The sequence below is a fragment of the Nanorana parkeri genome, unplaced genomic scaffold (assembly GCF_000935625.1).
Source record: "Nanorana parkeri isolate BGI_ZX_2015 unplaced genomic scaffold, ASM93562v1 scaffold253, whole genome shotgun sequence".
Classification (NCBI taxonomy): Eukaryota; Metazoa; Chordata; class Amphibia; order Anura; family Dicroglossidae; genus Nanorana; species Nanorana parkeri.
Window position 1 is genome coordinate 1 of NW_017306521.1, and position 19625 is coordinate 19625.

At 41.9% G+C, this 19625-nt stretch overlaps 1 protein-coding gene across 1 annotated transcript in view; it reads right to left on the bottom strand.

Annotated features, from left to right (window-relative positions):
* Positions 1 to 15503: 15503 nt before the first annotated feature.
* GUSB (glucuronidase beta) overlaps positions 15504 to 19625 on the bottom strand; it is a 21682-nt gene continuing 17560 nt past the window's right edge. The window contains exons 9-12 of the mRNA XM_018556795.1: positions 19297 to 19381; positions 17831 to 18007; positions 17057 to 17192; positions 15504 to 15625 (exon numbers count right to left, since the gene is read on the bottom strand). Coding sequence (XP_018412297.1) covers positions 15504 to 15625; positions 17057 to 17192; positions 17831 to 18007; positions 19297 to 19381 — 520 coding nt within the window. The remainder of the gene's footprint in view (positions 15626 to 17056; positions 17193 to 17830; positions 18008 to 19296; positions 19382 to 19625) is intronic.

The following is a 19625-nucleotide window of genomic DNA, read 5'->3' on the forward strand; positions in this document are numbered from 1 at the left end:
AGATAGATAGATAGATAGATATATATATAGATAGATAGATATATATATATTCAATCTATTTTTCTGCAGCCTCTGTTAGAGGATTCCTGTTCATTTATGAGTGCTCCTGTTCATTGATAACATGAGGACATGGTATGCTTACTATAACCACAATCGTGAATGAACAGGAGGTGATGTAGATCACTTACCATTCATTCATAATTTAGGATATAGTAATCATACTATGTCCTCAATTATCTACAAACACTCAGCGATCCTGATTGCTTGTACCCGCTCTTCTCTCTGACAGCTGTCACAGGAGGCTGAACAAGCGGTGTGGGAGGAGAGGTCAGCCTCCTGTGACAGCGCAGGCTGTCTCCGCCTACACACCGCTCTGATCTGTGACAGGAGGTTGAGCGGTGCGGGGAGGAGAGACACTCTCTCCTCCCGCAGTGTTCGGCCTCCTGTGACCGTTTATCTCCTCCTCACTGGGACACAGCAGCGCCCAGCAGGGAGAGAGAGAACGGATGCGCCGTGCCATTTTTGCACGATATATCTGGTACATCCCTAGTAAATATGGGTTAGGGTTTCTGTCATGTTTTATTGCTTCTAGCGACTTCTGTCAAGCTATTGTCACTTAGATGCCCAAAGAGATTTTCCCTCGCTTTGATGCTGATGATCCTTCTCAAAAGGGACTCAGACATCAAAAGAAAAACGGACAGATTCTATCCCTTTTAACCACTCAAGTGTTGGGGCTGGAGGTTTTTTTTTTACCTAGAAAATCATCTTTTTCAGGCTCCTAGCAGGATTGGACATGTGCACAACTTGATATACAGTAACTAGGGATGTCCCGATACCACTTTTTCAAGACCAAGTACAAGTATTTCCCCTTATGTACTTGCTGATACCAATTACCGATACTTTTTCTTACAGGGACAGGTGACATTTTTTTAAAAACAATGCAGACTAATGCTCTTAGGCCAATTTTCTTTACGATTATGAAGAACTTTTAATTTAAGACTATGTTAGAACAATAAAACATTTGTATTTGCTTTCACACAGCTGTCGTGAAACTTCAAATCTGATCATGCATCTGTCTCTGGGATCATTTAACCTATTCATGTTAGCAGGGGAGAATTGTAACTTTTTTACTGCAGTGTACTGGAAGTGTTTACTATGGATCATTTAACCTGGTACAAACTTCCAGTACACTGCAGTAATAGAGTTACAATTCTCCCCTGCTAACATGAAAAGGTTAAATGATCCATAGTACAACTACATGTTATGTACTATGGATCATGATTTAACCTATTCATGTTAGCAGTGGAGAATTGTGACTCTATTGCTGTAATGTAGTGGAGGTGTGTGCTGTATATATGTACTACATATAAATTACACACGTCCACTACACTGCAGTAATAGAGTTACAATTATCTCCTGCTAACATGAATAGGTTAAATCATGATCCATAGTACATAACATGTAGTTGTACTATAGATCATTTAATCCATTCATATTAGCAGGTGATAATTGTACATCTATTGCAGTGTGTACTCTATATGTAGTACATATAGAGTACACACTGCACACAATAGATTTACTATTATCCCCTGCTAATCGGGGGCGTAACTAGAAGTCACGGCCCCATAGCCAAATTTTGTAGGGGGCCCCCCCAAACACCCTCCTCCGCAACCTACCTCCCACTGCACTACCTACCTCCAGAACATTGAGGGGTATAGTCAGAGGGGGCAGTGCTGGGTGTTGCTAGGTGGTATAGTCAGAGGGTACAGTGAGGGGTGTAATAGAATAGGGTACAGGTAGAGTATGGTAATTATGACTCCCGGCCAGGCCTATTTGCTGGGGTGGACCTGGAGCAGAGCCCTTTTAGGTCTGGTAGGAATTTTAGGAGGGACACCCAGTTAAAAAAAAAAAATGATGATAAATTCCTTACTTTAGTGAATAACCCCCATAGTTTATATTAGCACCCCCCCATATGTTGTGTTAACATGTTTGAGTTTAAAACAGCATTTTCTGCAATGTCAATTGTTTCAGGGCTTCTTTATAAATTTATGTAAATATGGTAGGTTCGGGATTATTTGTCTATTGCTTTACTTTTACTACACCTTGCAAAATCATTATGTATAAGCTACATTTCTCTAAATGGATTGGGGCAAACAAAACAAAATATACCAAAACTGCTGGGCAAGCTACTCCATTCTTAACCTAAAAAGATGTTTGAGAACCATGTCATTGCAATGGGAAATGTTTGTCCATTCAGCTCTGTTAACATGATTTAGGGGTGAATTGGTGAAATGGCGTGACTTGTGTGTGGATAAATCAGTAACCGATTCCTACAACTGAAGCATGCGCTATAGTCGGCAGGACTGACCTCGGTGTGGCCAGTAAAATCAGTATTAGGGCATAACTGAATGGAAAGGGTTTGAAAACCCTACCTGCCTTTCACAACATCCATAAGGTAATAGATGTACAATCATTTGACTCTGTCTCCATATAGAAAGGGGGGGGTGAGATAAATTGGGGGTACATATTTGCCTAGTCTTTGTAACTGTTTTGAGAGTTTATAATGGATTTAGACTTGGCCAACCTTCTCTTTTAAACTATGTGAAACAAGTTGGTTGTGAATGATATATCTGAGAGTATGCATTCTGCAGCTTCTCTTTTGCTAGACCCACTTTTTCTGCTGAACTTTCTTTAGCAAATTCATTTGCATCGTCCGACTAAAACTATCACCTTTCCGTAACATCCCCCCCATGCAAAATCTAACTTTAAAAGTCTAACTTTAAATGAAGAAAAAAAAAAAAGCCTGTTGATTCCAAGTCTTGCACAGTGCAGCAGCATATTCTTTTGAGATTTGGAATGCTCAGTTTTCTGAGGAGGTTTTGGGGAAGCTATGTGACATCACCAGCCCCTAGATAAACCAACTGAAAGCTGGGCAGATTACGTTTAGCCTTTTCCAAAGCTGGGATGGCTGGTTTGGAGTCTGACCCCCTACCAGTGGCAATCATGTGTCTTTGTTCCACTCCACCACTGGCAGCTATGTTGGGTGGGGGGGGAGATGTTTTTTTTTTATTTTATTATACTTCCAGCCTTGTGAAAAATGGTGTTTATCTAAAATTGCCCTGAAGTTTTAATGTTTTGTGGTCTGTTTAAAGTGCAAGGAGTGCTTACCAGAGTTTATGAATAGTTTATATTTTGGTGCCATAAGTAGGAGAGAAAAAGTTAGTATCCCTGTCAGGGAATACATTTACAGCTGAATTCTGGCCTTACCTTTCAGTCTTGCACAGGTTTGTTTTTTTAGTTTTTTTGTTTTGTTAGCAGCTCCTCCTTTACTGAAATTGCTTTCACTGATTTCACAACACAGCTTCTCACAATGTACATTAGAAGCTACAGAAAGTCAAATAGAGCCTGTCTCATTTCCAGGCTGGAGGATATCCAGCAACATTTTGCACTTTCTTCCCCAGCCTGACTTTCCCTGGTCCACTTCTACCTGACGATTATCGTACGATAATCGTGGGTGATCCCACGATCGTATGACTTTCGTCTTCCGAGCACGCTGGAAAACCTGCCGACAAACGTAAGATTTTCGGCGGGTTGGTGGCATGCTTGGAAGATGAATGCCGCATGGGCAGGTGTGCTCAAGCGCACTGCCCGCTCAGCACTGCAATCATCGCAAGCCCTCCTCTCAGCAGGGAGGGCTTGCAATGATCGCAAGTATGATCTGCCTGTCCAAAATCGGTGGATTGCCAGAAGGTTTGTCCTCCCAGCGCAGCCTGTAGAAGGTGTCCAGAGCCAGCCAGCACCTCTCCATGATCACCTACCTTCCTCACCGCCAGCTCAACCCACACCCTGTGGAGAGGTGCTGGCTGGCTCTGGACACCTTCTACAGGCTGCGCTGGGCAATCCACCGATCTATGGGACATCGCCGTGAGAGCTATTAAAACAGACGCTGGGGCATCGTGGTCTATCAGTGAGCTTCCTACGGTTTATATACAATATAATTGCGGTGAGTGTGTACACCTGAGGGAGTGCTGGCGTGGACACAATCACGGTCTCTGAAAAGACCACCAGCACGTTTGGGATTATATATTACTTATTTTCACTCATCTCAAACCACATTGGATTTGATACAATCATTTGGACTTTTATGAATTTATATGCACTAAGCGTTTATGAATTTATATTTTTGCACTTTTAATTGTATTCATATATTGCACGATTTTGCACGTTTGCACAATTATGATCAGTAGTGGTGATTTATAGTCTGTATTGAGGTGGTGTTACATTAATGGTGTATACCTTTTTTTAGCACATGAATTCAGGATAGATATTTATTTATATGCACCAATTGCAATTTTGGACCTAATAAGAGTTCTGTTTATTTTCAAACACATTTTGTGGTTATTGACCTATTTACATCCCTTAGATTAGACCCCCTTTTAACCAGTTATAATCTGGACCCATAGCGCTGCATAGTTATTACCATCCAAATTTGATTACTACCTCTGCCCTCCCCTACAGCATCCTTGTCTGATTTGCTTGCAGCATTAGTAACCTCTAAGGCTGGGTTCACACCTAGGTGTATTGAATATGCGTGTTTTTACCGTGATTTGCGGTAAAACAAAGCATGACAAACACACGTTTCCGAGGGCTACCTGGCTGTATCCCAATGGATACGTGCGGGAAATACGCCCCAAAGAAGCTCCTGTACTTCTTTGGCTGTAGGGCGTTTTGCAGTGCGTTCCTACGTGCTGTAAAATGCCCAGGTGGGAACCATGTCCATAGGCAATCATTGGTTTGCACATGTTGAGCGTTTTACAGATCGTAGGAACGCGCTGTGAACCAGGCCTAAGACTTCAGCTGCCAAGACTGATTCTGAGTCTCTTCAGGCTTTAACTTGATCCTACACCTGAGGAGTTACATGCTTCTGCCACTACTACCGCATCAATACCCTCAGGCCTGGTTCACACCTGAACGTTTTGTAGCGCGTTCCAATGCTCGACAAACGCTCAAACATCTAAATCCCAATGTATTCACTGGGTCTGGTTCACACCTTGCCGTGTTTCCGCCCGTCCGAACGCGATACAAAACGGCCTACGCCCAAAGAAGTACATGTACTTCTTTGGGGCGTTTTGGTCTTGCGTTTCCATTGGGATACAGCCAAGTAGCCCTCGGAAACAGGCGTTTGTCGCGCATTTTTTTTACCGTGAATCCTGGTAAAAACGTGCGACGCGAAATGCGCATATTCAATACGCTTAGGTGTGAACCCTGCCTAAAGCTTGCAGTTCAGCTTGTAGCTTCTACCAGTAATGTCCTCAGTCTATGCTCTATTAGGGCCTCTGAGAACCGTGACAAGCTGTTTACCCCTCCCAAACAACCATTAGCCTTGTATCTGCTTGCGGGGGACTTTGGGGATACTGCTGGGTCCACAGAAGGGGCAGTCCACTTTTTCACAGTCTCACAGTCTCAAAGCTTCCAGCCTCATGGAGAATGCACTTTTTCAGGACCCTGTTAATGATTGGAGGCCCTCCATTTGATCCTTTTGCGTTTTTAGAGCATTTGGAGCTCATGTCTGGAGCTTTGCACTACAGTGTAGGCAGGTTGTTAAAGAACTCCTGTCTAACTTCCCATACAAGTCTTCTGCCAGTGAACTCTGGCTAAAGCATTGGTCTGCAGAAACAGCATGCAAATAGTGTTTGCTCCACATGCCCTTCAAGAGATGTCTTTGGAGCTGCTCTGGAAACCCTCATCAAAGATGTAACTGGGAGCATTTTGCGCTACAAACCATGGACTTCCAAATACCCTCAAATCGTCATATTTGAAAGTGGGGGCATGTTGGTTCGCCCTTGCAGACATTTAGGCAACCACCATCTTAGATGCTTGGGTGCAGGAGGTAATTTCCTAGGGCTGCAAGCTAAAATTTTGCTCCTTGCCTCCTCCCTAGTTTATTTTTTCTTCTTCAAACCGGTCACCACACAGATTAGCAGATCTCCATGCAGCACTAGATTTTGAAGCCAGGTGGCTGTAGCAGAATGGTTCAAACATGGATCTTGAGACCCTAAATGGCTTAATTTGGGTCCAGAAATGTATTGCATCCCTTAGGTGTGTCATAACTCCATCAGGGAGAATTACTGGCATCTGTGGATATCAAGGATGCATACTTGCTTGTCTTAATTTTTTCAGTGCTTCAGCGATTCCTTTGCTTTGCTGTGGGTCCACAGCACTACTAGTTTGTGGCCCTGACCTTCGGCCTATTTTCTGCATCTTGGGTATACACAAAGGTGTATTGTCTGTGCTCTCAGGCCATCCGCCATTGTGGTATTGCTGTGTGACCTCCTTGAGGGAAAAGTTGACACAGGCCCATGTACTTTTTCCAGTGACAAGTGTTTTTGTACTTGTGACAGAACACTCAAGATGTGAACAGGGGCCATAGAAATAAATGGGGTTCCTTTTCTTGAGCGTTTTCTCGTGCTTACCTTTTGAGTGGTAAAACACTTATACGGGTGAATGGGACTTCAGCTCTGTGAATTAACCTATTGAGGGTTATACCAGGTGAAAGATCTTTATTTTCAGCCACGTAACTGAAATTCCTCGCAAGCCCACCCCCCTGAGGGGAGGGCTTCCGATGACTGCAATGCTGAACGGGCAGTGTGCGCGTGTGCACACTGGCCCATTCGGCATTTGTCTCCCGAGCACCGTTCAAACCAGCCGAAAATCGTACGATTTTCGTCTGCTTTTCTAGCGTGCTCCTTAGTAGGGCTGCAACAACTAATCGACATAATCGATTATAATCGAAAAAAATCATTTTGGTATAACATAAATGTAGAAACATCATATCTGCTATAGATATTTACTTTTTTTGTGTTAAGCATGAATGAGAGATGTGAACAGTGGGAAAATAAATAAAATATATTTGTATTGGTTATGGCTGAATAAATGTGTCTGAAAAGATGCCCTGCAGTTACTAGGTAACTTTCTGCCTTATGTTTGGTACCAATTCTGTACCCCCACATCTATTAGGTTCTCATTATCTTCTTTCCATACCCTCTTAGGTTTGTAACTTGGTGAAACAACACAATTGGGTACAGCCTGTCATAGGTTATTTGTACTAACAGGTCCTTTTTAAGGATGAGTTTTTTGGGGTCTACCCCCTTCTTCCAAGGTCCAAGCAATACTGTAACTTGGTTGTATTGGGCATAGGGCCTTTGAGAGTTATGATGAGAGGATTTTCTTTTGGTTAAGCAATACCTTACATTAAAAGGAGAACTATGAGGCGAGTGATTTTCCCTCAGCCTCATAGTTTGAGCCGACCTGTGACCCTTAGGAGAGCTATGGGGGGGGGGGGGAGAAGAACCCCATAGTTCTCCTTTTAAAAAAGTTTTCTGTATCAAATTGGGGAACAAATTGGCATTGTTTTACTTTACTTTGGAATGGACATCCTACAAAAGATCAGTGCAAGGGTACACCAAACAATTCTAATAGAGCTATAAGCTGAACATCTGCAAGCTTAGGTAGCACTTTAATGACATCTGTTTTAGGAGTCTACCTCTAGAAGGAGTGGGTCTAAGGGCCTGGCTAGCTTGGCATTGCTAAGGTACAAGTAGATTCTAGTTTTAGTAAAGTAGGAGCCAGTGGGATTAACTACTTGACACCAGTGTTGTACAGATGAACATTGGCATGTATAATATGTTTTAACCATGAATGGATGGGCTAGAGCAGCAGAAGAGTAACACTGGGTTCTACAGCTATAAAAAGGAAAATGAGGCCACAGCATTTCCAAAATGGAACTACTCCAGGGAATACAAAATGTTGCATGGTCAATAGTCCAGGCTGGTGCAATTGGTTTGGCTAGTGCTTATTACCTTTTTTTTTAATTCAATTAAAGTAAACGGCATAAGTGAAATATGGGGGCTGACATTGCGTGTCTGGATGCTATTTTGACTCCTAGGCTTTAATACTTTAAGTCACTGCCAAGACTAAGCGTGCAGCATTGGGGAAGCCAGGGAAATGTTAGGTTTTAGGTCACCTACACAAAGTATTGAAAGACAGTTACTTGAGAGCCAGACAAGCCCGCAGCCTCCATGTTTCTCTCATGACATGTTTCATTTAACATCATTTGACCCATGAGTTATGTTTTGATTGCTTGCTTCTATAGATCTTTTAAATGCTGCAAAACATAAATTGATTGAGGAAACCCTATATTCATTGCAAACCTAATTTAAGTGACAGTTGGGCCAGTTTCTGGTCTGTCACACCATCCGGTCATTTTTCTCTTCGTACAGTATAGGTCCTGAGTGGCAGAATGGTCCCATATATTTGAAGAGCTAAGAGGATAACAGACAGCAACAGTTAGATGGGTTTTTTTTTTTATTATTAAACCTCTAAAGCAAATAAGGTTAAGCCACCTCAGCAGACCCATGCAATACTATTTTAAATTTACCTGAAAATTTGATTGGTGCATGCACAGTACAGTGTATGGATTAAGAAGCAAGATAATCAAACTCCAGCATGCACAAGGGACACATTCACCATCTGTGCCTTTCCAAATGGACATATCAAGAAGAAAACATGGTGGCAGTGAGCTTGGAATATGCCTCTCTGCAGGAGAGCACACTGATAGGTCAGTGTGCTGTAATGTGCAGCTATGCTGTATATACAATATCTGGCTGCGCACAAGCCCTAACTTAGTTCTGCTTTAAAGCATATGCTGAGCCAACATAAAACGTTTGCAGTACATATCTGGAATACATGCACATTTCCTGCTGTTTGCCTTTAAAGACCCCATAAGTACTGAAAAATACCTTTTTAATCTGTCGGAAAGTCCTGTTGTGTACTGACAACACAGCATTTTTCTGGATGTGTTGTCAGGTAAACTACTCAACCGCTCCCGCTCTTAAGATATCTACAAAATAAAGGCTAATCATTCTGTAGTCCAAGATAAGAACCAAGAGGGCTCTTTGAGATAACACAAGAGGTGTGGAGAGGACATGAGGCAGATCTGCTATTCTGGCAAAATTAGAAACGTATCAAAAAGGGAGCATATAAGACGTTCATCTTTAGGGTTCAAATACATTTTAAGGCTAGGCTCTTACCTGTGTGTTATACACTCACACGCCTTTTGCATGTGCATTTAGAATGCTATCAATTTATGGGCCCCCACACAGCTAATCCTTTAAAGCTTCATAACATGCATGTATGTTAGTGCAAGGGGCCTGGTACATTTCATGGTGGGTGGAGACTTGTTGAGGAGCCATAGAAAGAAAGAAAAAATTGGGCACAGGTATCAAAAAAACAAATCCAAAAAGTGACAATGATAATGAGCATGCATAGGTGGAAATTGGCCCCAAAGGAAACCTTTCATGAGGGAAATGTGCCATACTGTCAAGCTGATCCAGTGGCTTCAAAACTTTGAGAGACTGACCCAGATAATGCTAATTGAATAAGAGGGTTTTATGGTATCTAATGGAAGAACTGTGCTTGCTGTTCATAAACCATCAGTACTCCCATTTTATATTTCTTCTGCAACACAGGCAATGAGAGCAAAAGGTTCTTCACACAATACCAAATACTATAGAAGGCCAACAGCGGCTAGAATTGTTTTAAACACGTGTGCTGCTTTCTAAGCATTATGGACTGTAGAAACTAAAATATAAATATATATAAATATATAATATAGGATAGATGAGACTTTTGACATAGACAAGATCTGAGAGTAGAACCAAGGCAAGCTGTGGAATGCTCACAGGGTTACTATAAACAAAAAAAAACAAATGGGAATTTTACTATAATAACTAGTGCTTCGAAATAAAGCAAGTTCTATCCAAACTATTTGAGGGTTCCTGGCAGGAGGCAGAGAAGTATAGTTAAGTCAGACATAGCATATCAACTATGAAGAGCATGCTGATTTAAGGCCACAGCCAGCAAGAAAAAGTGAAGTATAATTTTAGAAATAAAAGAACTAAAAATGTAATATGAAGTAAATTGGTTACAAGTAGACGGTTACGTGCCTATTACTGGTAATTATTTGGCACTTAAGGTGTATGTATAGTCAAACATTTTTCTGTAGTTTTGGAAAGAGTAGGGGAAGGATTAGAACCATTATTAGGCTTTTATTGCTGTTCGTGTACCTACTAGGTAATTTTACACAGTTTGTCCTGGTGATCATTGTCAAGGAGACAGAAATTCATAGGAATTAAAAATTTTGGAGTTACCACCAGCACAATAGGCGATAGAATATCTTACAATGTGGACACCGCTGCCAAGTGTATAGAGCATTCACCACACTTGGACAAATGTTCACTGACTTCCTATAACATCTTCAGGACAGGAAGTGATGGGAAATTTCACCAACAGGGCACAGATAGCAAAAATAAAAGTGATGGCTTTTAACCTCTTCTACAAAATAAAAAACAAAATTACAAAAATTGGATTTCTCAATGGCACAATACAGGACAAGGGATCTTTAAGTCTTAGACTATTAGGTTATGCAGCTGCCTTCAGGTGATTGGACACTGGCAAACAAAGCTGAAGGAAGAACATCCCTCTATAACGCCATCCACTTTTAGCAATTTTTTTTATATAGTATACTTGGGTGAATAGACTTCTCTGCTTTAGGAGAAGAGATGACTTAGCTGTGGAGTGCTATACAGATCCAGGGCTGTGATCCATCTGCTGGTGGAATCCTGTCCCTGAAGATCCCTTAGGAGGAATGCCCATCGGGAGGGTGAAGATCTGAATGGGATTTGGTTCCCTTAATCTCAAAACTGAACTAGCTGAAACCACTAACATTGGAGGTAGGTCGTGGCCTTGTCCTCTCTGGGTCCTAGTGTGCGGTTGCTCCCGGCCGTAAAGGGCTATTCTACGGAGTGCTGACTTTGACCCATTTGGCACCCTCTTTTTTCCCCTAAAAGCTGGGCCAAGAGTACTACTGTGCCTACACAGCCTCTCTCTGCTTCCTGCCTATCTACATGCAGAACAACAATCCTTGGAGGCGCCTGGGTGTCCACTGGCTATAGTGAGTGGTCACAGAGGGCTTCATACTTCCTGATCTGCAGTAAAGGTTGCGAGTACCCCTAGTAGGATATCCCTCATCACACATGGTGGATTACGGATGCAATGGGATTGGGTCAGCAGACCATGCCAGTTCATGGCTCGGGGGTTCCTGCAAAATTTCACCTAGGGGACCTTATTTTGATAGCCCAGACAGCTGTTCCCAATCTAAGTCACTACTCTATGCTTTGGCCTCCTTTGGGGTGCCTCTCTCCTCCTGTTTGTCCAGAGGGGAGTTTTCAGCCACGATGTGTGAATTTTTGGGTATGCCTTCAGCACCCTTGGAATCCACAGATTCAGAGCCGTAGCTAGCTCCTTTTGCACCCGAGGCAAGAACAGAAAATTGTGCCCCCAACAGACGTGTTATGTCACACAACGCTGCGCACGCAAGGCGTCATGTGACGTAATGCGCCCGCCTCCAGGATGGCTCTGGTGGCCAAATCCGAAATAGCATTAAAATTTGTTTTGTTTGACGAAACTGATGAAAACATTTTTCGTTCATTTCGTCCAAAACAAATTTTTAGTCTTTGCATATGTCTAATAATATGTGTGCGTGTGTGTGTTTTGTGTGGATGTTTTTCTTTTTACTGGGGGGGGCCTTTGGGAAATATTAGGGGTCTAAAAAGACCCCTGACATTTCCCTTTTCAAATAGAAAAAGAGATTGAGGACACAGAGTCCTCTGCCCATACAGGTGGGGGAGAGCAGCGGGAGAAGCTGGAGCCTGTGCCGCTCCTCTTCACCCTGCTGAGCCGCGGCTATGTTAGCCGCCTGGTGCCCCTGTTGCTAATGGCGCCCTGTCAAGAGGGGCGAGCGGGTGCAGCCAGGCTGGCCCTGGCTACGCCCCCTCTCAGCTGCGCCTGAGGCGAGTGCCTTACTCACCCCATGGTAGCTACAGCCCTGCACAGATTGCTTGGGGCCACAAGGAGTCCCAACACATACTCCCCCCAAGAGTCCATATATAGATCTCTTTTACCAGCTTTTGCATTTCCTAAAGGAGGCTGGGGATAGACTCCATAGAGGGGGAAATGTAAGGATACTATTGCTATACTTATTGACCCAGTACGCAGGTGCCTTGCCCTGGAGCAGTCTGCATCAGCCTGACCCAAGGTCACTAGCCTAGGCTCCCTAAAAATGTTTAGGCCTGCAGAAATCTTGCTGCTTTACTCGCTCCTAAAGCCTAGTATTCCACTACATAACTTGATGTGTTTGCAGATGACACCAAGTTATGTAGTGGAATACAGTCCTTGCAGGATGTCTCCAACCTACAAGCAGATCTGAATGCTCTGTGTGATTGGGCATCTATTTGACAAATGAGGTTTAATGTTGATAAATGTAAAGTTCTGCACTTGGGGACTAAAAACATGCATGTGTCATACACTCTAGGGGGAGTATGTTTGGGGGAGTCAATTATGGAGAAAGTTAGAAAATTGTAAAATCTGCGCTTGTGGGTAGATACAGTATGAAAGCTGCTGCGCTATGGACCCTAGGGTCAAACTAATAAAGTGCTAAATGTGCAGCGCTAAAAAGGTGATAGTGAAGTAAAAATCCTTAAAATTTTAGCGCTGCACATTTAGCACTTTATTAATTATGGAGAAATATCCGGGAGTTCTGGTAGATCATAGACTCAATAATAGCATGCAATGTCAAGCCGCAGTTTCTAAAGCAAAATACTTTCTTGTATTATACCGGGTCTAGACTCCGGAGATAGAGATTTATTTCTGCCCCTGTACAAAGCATTAGTAAGACCTCATCTGGGATATGCAGTTCAGTCTTGGGCTTCAGTTCACAAAAAGGATGTTGTGGAACTAGAGAAAGTGGAGCGAAGGGCGACTAAACTCATAAGAGGCATGGAGGAGCTCAGCTATGAGGAAAGATCAACTGACCTGAATTTGTTCTCTCTGGAGAAGAGGCAATTAAGGGGGGACATGATCACCATGTATAAATACATAAATGGTCCATATAGTGAGCTTAGTGCCAGATTATTCACTTTAAGGCCACTGCAAAGGTCAAGGGTGCACTTTGCATCTGGAGGAAAAGAGGTTTAACCTTTGCATACGGAAAGGATTCTTCACAGTTAGAGCTGTGAAAATGTGGAATAGACTCCCCCAGGAGCTCGTTCTAGCCAGCTCAGTTAACTGTTTTAACTTAAATGCACATAATATTACTGGGTATTGAGTTCTTATAGGCATATTAGGCATCAGAGAATATCAGATTGCCTTATGGGATCAGGAAGAATTTTTTTCCCCCTTATTGGAGCAAATTGAACCATGCTTTAGAGGGGTTTTTTGGCCTTCCTCTGGATCAACAGTGGGTAATTGTGGGCATAGCGTTCTGTTTTAGATTTTTCCTTTTTTTTTTTTCCTCATCTCTATGGGTTGAACTCAATGGACTTGTATCTTTTTTCAACCTGACTATGTGCTCTACAGTTGATGCCCCCTCCCTGAGAAAATCTTCAGCCTCTAAAAATTTGCTTAACAATATCCTATTGAAGAGAAATTTATGAAGAAATGGACTGTCCCAGTTGTGGCTCAAGCCATCTGCTGTCTTAACAAGACCCTAATAAATGCCATGTTCTCACTCACTGACCTTGCTATGCAACCTCCTGTTGCAGCCATGCGAGTCTGCTAGACCATAACTGTCTGGCCCAAATCCATGGCTCTAGGACCCTGGCTCCATACAGACAGATCTGTCTATCCTCCAGCAGCCGGAGCTCCTAACTGTGGCCTTGCACTAATGTGTTGATGGCCTGGAAGACTCACTTTGTCAGATCTCCAGGATGGGCCTTATTTTATTGCATATGATGGAGCTTCTTTGCAAGAAGCATCTCGTACGCATGCCCTTTGAAGCCTTGACAAAACAGTGTGGCTTGGGGTTTTCTGCTGCCTAGCTTAAAAGTGTGCTGGGGACCCCTCTGTACTGCCCTTTGAAGGTTGCCTTTTTGGCAAGTCCATAGATATTTTTTACTCATAGCATGGTAGTTGCCGGGGAAAACAAAAAAGGTACTCTCACCCCAGAAAAAGAAAGCAAAAGCTTTCGCTAATAAGCCTTTACCCCAAGCAGCAAGATGGGGGGACATCTGTCAGCCTTCATGGCTATCTGGTCCAAGTGCATTTCAGATACTTCAATGAGAATGTCACATCCAGAGCATATGAACTAGGGTTTTGATCTCTTCCCCATGCCGCTTCATGCTGTCAAAATTGCCAGCTTCATCGCAAAGACGAGCAGATTTTCACGCTGCTCTTGAACTCCTCCCTTCTCAAGGAGTCAAAACCTTTTTGCTTGAGAGAGAAAAGTTCCAGGATTTCTACTCAAACCTGTTCACAGTCCCCAAGGCAAAAAGGAAGCATCCACCCCATATTGGACCAACCCGTTCTTCAAAAATTATGTATGTAATCCACCTGGTCGGCCATTGCCTCCCCTCACTCAGGTGGTTTTCTGGCCTCTGCAGACATCAAGGAGGATGACTTACACCTTCTTATCTTTCCGTCACATCAACACTACCTGTGTTTTGCTGCGAGCACACAACACTACCAATTTGTTGCCCTTTTCTTGGGTCTGTTCACTGCACCTCAGGTCTTCATCAAGGTGCTGGCCCCTGTTCTTATCTTGCTTCAATCTCAAGGCACCCATTGTGGTATATCTGGACTATCTCCTTCTGAGGGAATAGTGGGCTCAGTTTCTGTCTGCTAATATCATCCGAAATGTGCTGACCTTGCAGAGATTCGGATGGATCCTAAAATATTCCAAAATCTGTCCTGGATCCAACCTGTCGTCTGGAGTATCTGAGCCTAACCTTGATTAAACGGTCCTCTCCCTAGACAAGCTATTATTAGTGTTCCATCTCCTCTTAAAAAAAAATAAAAAAAAATCCAAGTGTGTTTCTGCTACTCCTAAAGCACAAATTACTATGCGACAGTTTGCCAAAATGGTCAGCATGGCAATTATAACCCTTCAATAATACTGGGCTGTTTTCATTGTACCAGAATTAGTAGAAAAGAGAATGGAGAATTACACAATTTTATTATGTTAAAATTGTATTCATCAAAACATTGTCTGTTGATTGGTCCCATTAAGTGCATAATTATCTCATGCAGCTAACAAAGCAACCTGAGCACAAATAGCACAAAGTAATCTCCTAAATTACATATACATAGAACAAATATCTAGAAACACTAGCCATCCAAAAACTAAATTCCCTGTGTACAAATATGAATTGTAGGGTCGGTGTGCTTTAGTAATAATGTGCAAAATACATAGTATTGCTCCAAGTGTGCAATTTAAAATGTTCAGGGCACTTCCGTATCACATGAGTCTTTTTATGCCACAGCTGTGTTGTGATTGGGAAGTAACATCTCAGTACTGTACCCCTGCTTGAGTAATCAATGTATACTAAAGGCACAGTAGGCAGGAATTCTGTAACAAGTCTATGGCAGGATCTGGAAGCACAAGAAGCTATTTAATACCTAGAAGTTTCATTGGCCAGTTTCCAGTATCTATCCCGCAAAATGAAAGCTGATGTCTTGGGTTGCCGTTGGCGGGTAAAGATGCCTTTTTTGTTGCCTACAACTCTTGTGACACCTGAGGTGGGGAAAAAAATAAAAATTATTCCATAGAGAATTACAACAGGCAATGTTCTAGCTGGCAATTTTGTAACACAACAAATATTCTAAACCTGTATCCTGTAAAAAAAAAAAAAAAAAAAAAAAAAAAACTCTTTTTCTTTGAATTCCCAGTATAGTTGAGAGTTAGCCCAGCCTACTGCGAGTGGCAAGCCCCTGACCTCTTCGCCCCAGAGAAAAAAAACAAAAAACCACCAGGGTTCGGTAGGACTGGTGTATTGTCAGGAAGGAAACACAATAACTAAAAGATGCTGGCTCCTAGGAGCCCATTAAACTCTCTGGTCTTGTGTTTTCTGCAGAAGGCAGAGCTAACTCTTCGATGAACCATCTTGATGAAGTGGAATGTATAGTAACTCTCTTGTTCCTAATAAGACACATGCACTAATAAAGGGCCTAGTCACTTAGACTGGCCATACGCCGGATGCATTTTCATATGAATCTATAAACAGGAATGACAGTTGTAGCATTTTAGTTACAAAAATCATTTACCAATGACTGATAATAATGGGATAACCTAGGCAAAATGATTCTCAAAGTCATTTTCAGAACACACAACTGTTGTACTAAAAATTATTTGTTCACTGCCAATAATAGAAATAATGAAAAGATATTGAATCTTACAAAAACTTTCCTGTGTATGCCCAGCACAAGTCTATGGACAGGCTCAAGCACCTAGCTACTTGAAAGGTGCTTGCTCTCATTTCTACCTTCCCTGACAAATGCTGGTACGTCTGGCAATGGATAACACATACACACGCCAAAGATATGCTGGAAGGTTAATTGGCTCCTGTCTACATCGGCCCTAGTATGTATGCATGCGAGATCGGGGCCTTAGATTGCAAGCTCTTTGAGGGCAGGGACTGATGTGAATATGCATTATGTAAAGCACTGTGTAAATTGTCGATGCTATATAAATACCTGTAGTAATGGGGAGAGGGGGAGAGAGAGCGAGATCCTTTTTTTTTTTTTAAATACAACCAATCAATTAGTTGAAAAAAAATAAAAATAAAAAATCGGGCAACTAGTCGATTATGAAAATAATAGTTAGCTGCAGCCCCAGTGTTCTCTGCAAACCGCTGCAGGGAACGCCCTCTAATAAGTGGCGAGGTCTGTTACATGGCCTGTCAAAGTCATGTGACACGTTCCCTCCTATGCCATGCTTTAAAATGAATGGGACTTTGCTTGCTTCAGTCCTGAAGCAAGCAAAGTGGAAAGCGCGTTCAGTTGTGCTTTATAAATGTGATTGATTAATTTTTTTAAAGCAGCGATATGGCCGTGGTTATAATGGTCATACAACATATTTATAAATTGGTCTTTCAGACTGGGACACTAAGGAATACCCCTACCCCAGAAAACATTCTGTGAAAGAAACAACATTTTTTTATCTTACTCTGTACAGTCATGAAGTCTGCAAAGTTCCAGATGAGTTCTCCAATAACAAACATTTTCCTCTTCTGGTCAAAAACAGAGTGGTAGTTCTTTAAGACCATTACTTGGTATTCCTCTGTAAACATTAGTGGAGGGTCCTGAAAAAAAGGCAAATTAAGAAAACAGTCAAGGATCTGCAACAAATGCTAGAAGAATGGCAGTATGCTGCTGAGCTCTTGTCTGTAACACTACAGCTAGTGAAAAAACACACAGGGCCTTATGTATGTAAAGTATTGCAGAAAGAACTGTTCACTACGGCAACTAGAAGTGAGATTATCCCTTTTCTTCTCCTAGATCAAGAACAGCAATGGAAAGCTGGGATATGCGATTACAAAAAACAAAACATGCTTCTTTACCCAGTGGACCCAATGGCATTCTAAAACGAGATCAAACATGAAGAGAACCTGGAAGTGATACATTTGCATATCCCAGCTTTCCATTGCTGTTCTTGATTTGCGTTTAACATGCAAATGCAAAATAAATCGCTTAGATTATGCCAAATTTAAGCCAGTAACGGTGTGAGGCCAGCACGACAGCAACACATGGATGATGCCAAGCTTCTAGCTATTTTGACGCTGGCAAGTTCTCACCAGCAACACACGTGATATTGCCCTAAGGTACATAAAATAACGACAGACAACTAGCTACATTGTATCATTTTTCTAAGAAAATACATAGACACTAATCCCAGGCTATAACACTTAATATATTACATTTTCATTTAGCCTGTACTCACGCTGTGGAAACCAGGAATGGTGTCTGCTCCGTATTCAGACTGGATTATTGGCTTTTGGTGCATCTCATACCACTTGTCATACTGTGTATTAAGCTGGACCTGGATCACCTCGAGATGGCCTGGGTCATGGTACCATGAGAAGTAGCTATTGACGCAGACCACATCCACATAAGGGGCCTGTGAAATATATCCAACAATCTCTATCAATTTATATATTCTAGTTCTTCTGAATCTGGCTTTCTGACCCTTTTGCAGTATAGGACACGAATCTGATTATCTTTTGACACAAAAAACACTTTGACAATAAGAAAAGGTTCTTTGTTATAAGAGTGGAAAAGCAAGAATAATTTGCTGATCTGGGGCTTGAGTAGTCATAAATATGACTGATGTTAGGATCTAATCAAAAACAATTCAAAGTTCTAAAAAGAGCAAATCAAAATTATACTAATACACGCACACACTGCAAATATTGTCTTCTTACTATATCATTGCCACCTACTTGACGTTTATTGTGATTAATTCTTTTAGAGTTTAACTTAAAAAGTATACCAGTATTTTGGACAATTACATTTCCAAGCAAAGTAAAAGAACATATTTGTAAATACTTGAAATGTATCCAAATGTATCTAAAACAGAAAAGTAATATATTGCAAGTTACCAGTCCTTAGATGTGATGGCTGCATTGGTTTTTATGCTTTTCCCCCTTTATTTTCACCTAGTGATCCTACCAGTAACACACTTCCAGTCCTGGGGTGACAACATTTACTTGCTCTATTGTATCTATAGAGGAGCAGGGTTGTCATCCTAGGGCAGCAAGTGTGTTAAGGTACAGAAAACCGTCCTCTCTCCATAACATAGGGAGACAGTGTTCTGTAGTTGACAGTGGTTAACTGGGCTGGGCTGATAACTGCCTAAGATTTGCCAAAGTAAGTTACATTTCGAATGGATTTCTGGTAGAATTGGCTTTTTTTTTTTCTTCCACTCATTGAACAAATATGTCAAATTGCTTTCAACTGTATATTAAACAGACCAAAAAGGGAGCAAATGAGAGAAGTTCATTGTTAGGGTTTATATACAATGTAAGTTCTCTGTAGCTTTTAAAGGATAAGTGCACTGCAGTACTTGCAGTCTTCTGCGGCAGCTGCTCTGGGTCACCACTAGAGGACACAGTCTGTCTATGGCCTCCCAACCAAGAGATAGGTGTGGAAAGTGCACCTAACTTCTAAAAGGAATCTGTTGCAGAGCCAAACATGTGTGATTAGGCTCAGATGGAAGCAGCAACTGCCCAAATTATGCATTACCTCCCACTAGTTCTAAGACCGTAACCAGGTGGTCACTGTACTATACTGCATAGGGGTCAGCACTTGCTTCCATTACAGCCTCATTACCACAGTGTTTTTTTTCCCCCATGACACAGTCCCAGAGTCCATCATCAAACAGAAAATGGAGATTAAAGTTCAACGTACACCTTGATCTTTATCATATCTGGCATTTGTGACGTAGGTGACTGGCCTAGTGTGGTCCAGCTGCTTAGTGTGAGAGATCACTGTCCTATGGAGAGATGGAAAGAGAGTGAGAGGTCATATATAGGTTTTAAAAAAGATGCAAAATATCTGGTAAATAAACCAATAATTGTTCTCCCTATTTTACACTCTATATTCTTCCAATATAATGCAAGAAGAATGTCAATGTATCAATAATTGCTTGAAAAGTACATTACTGAACGTTATGAATACATGCACCACATTTCCCTCGCCCCCCCCCCCCAAAATGACCCCATCCTTCTAAAGAATGT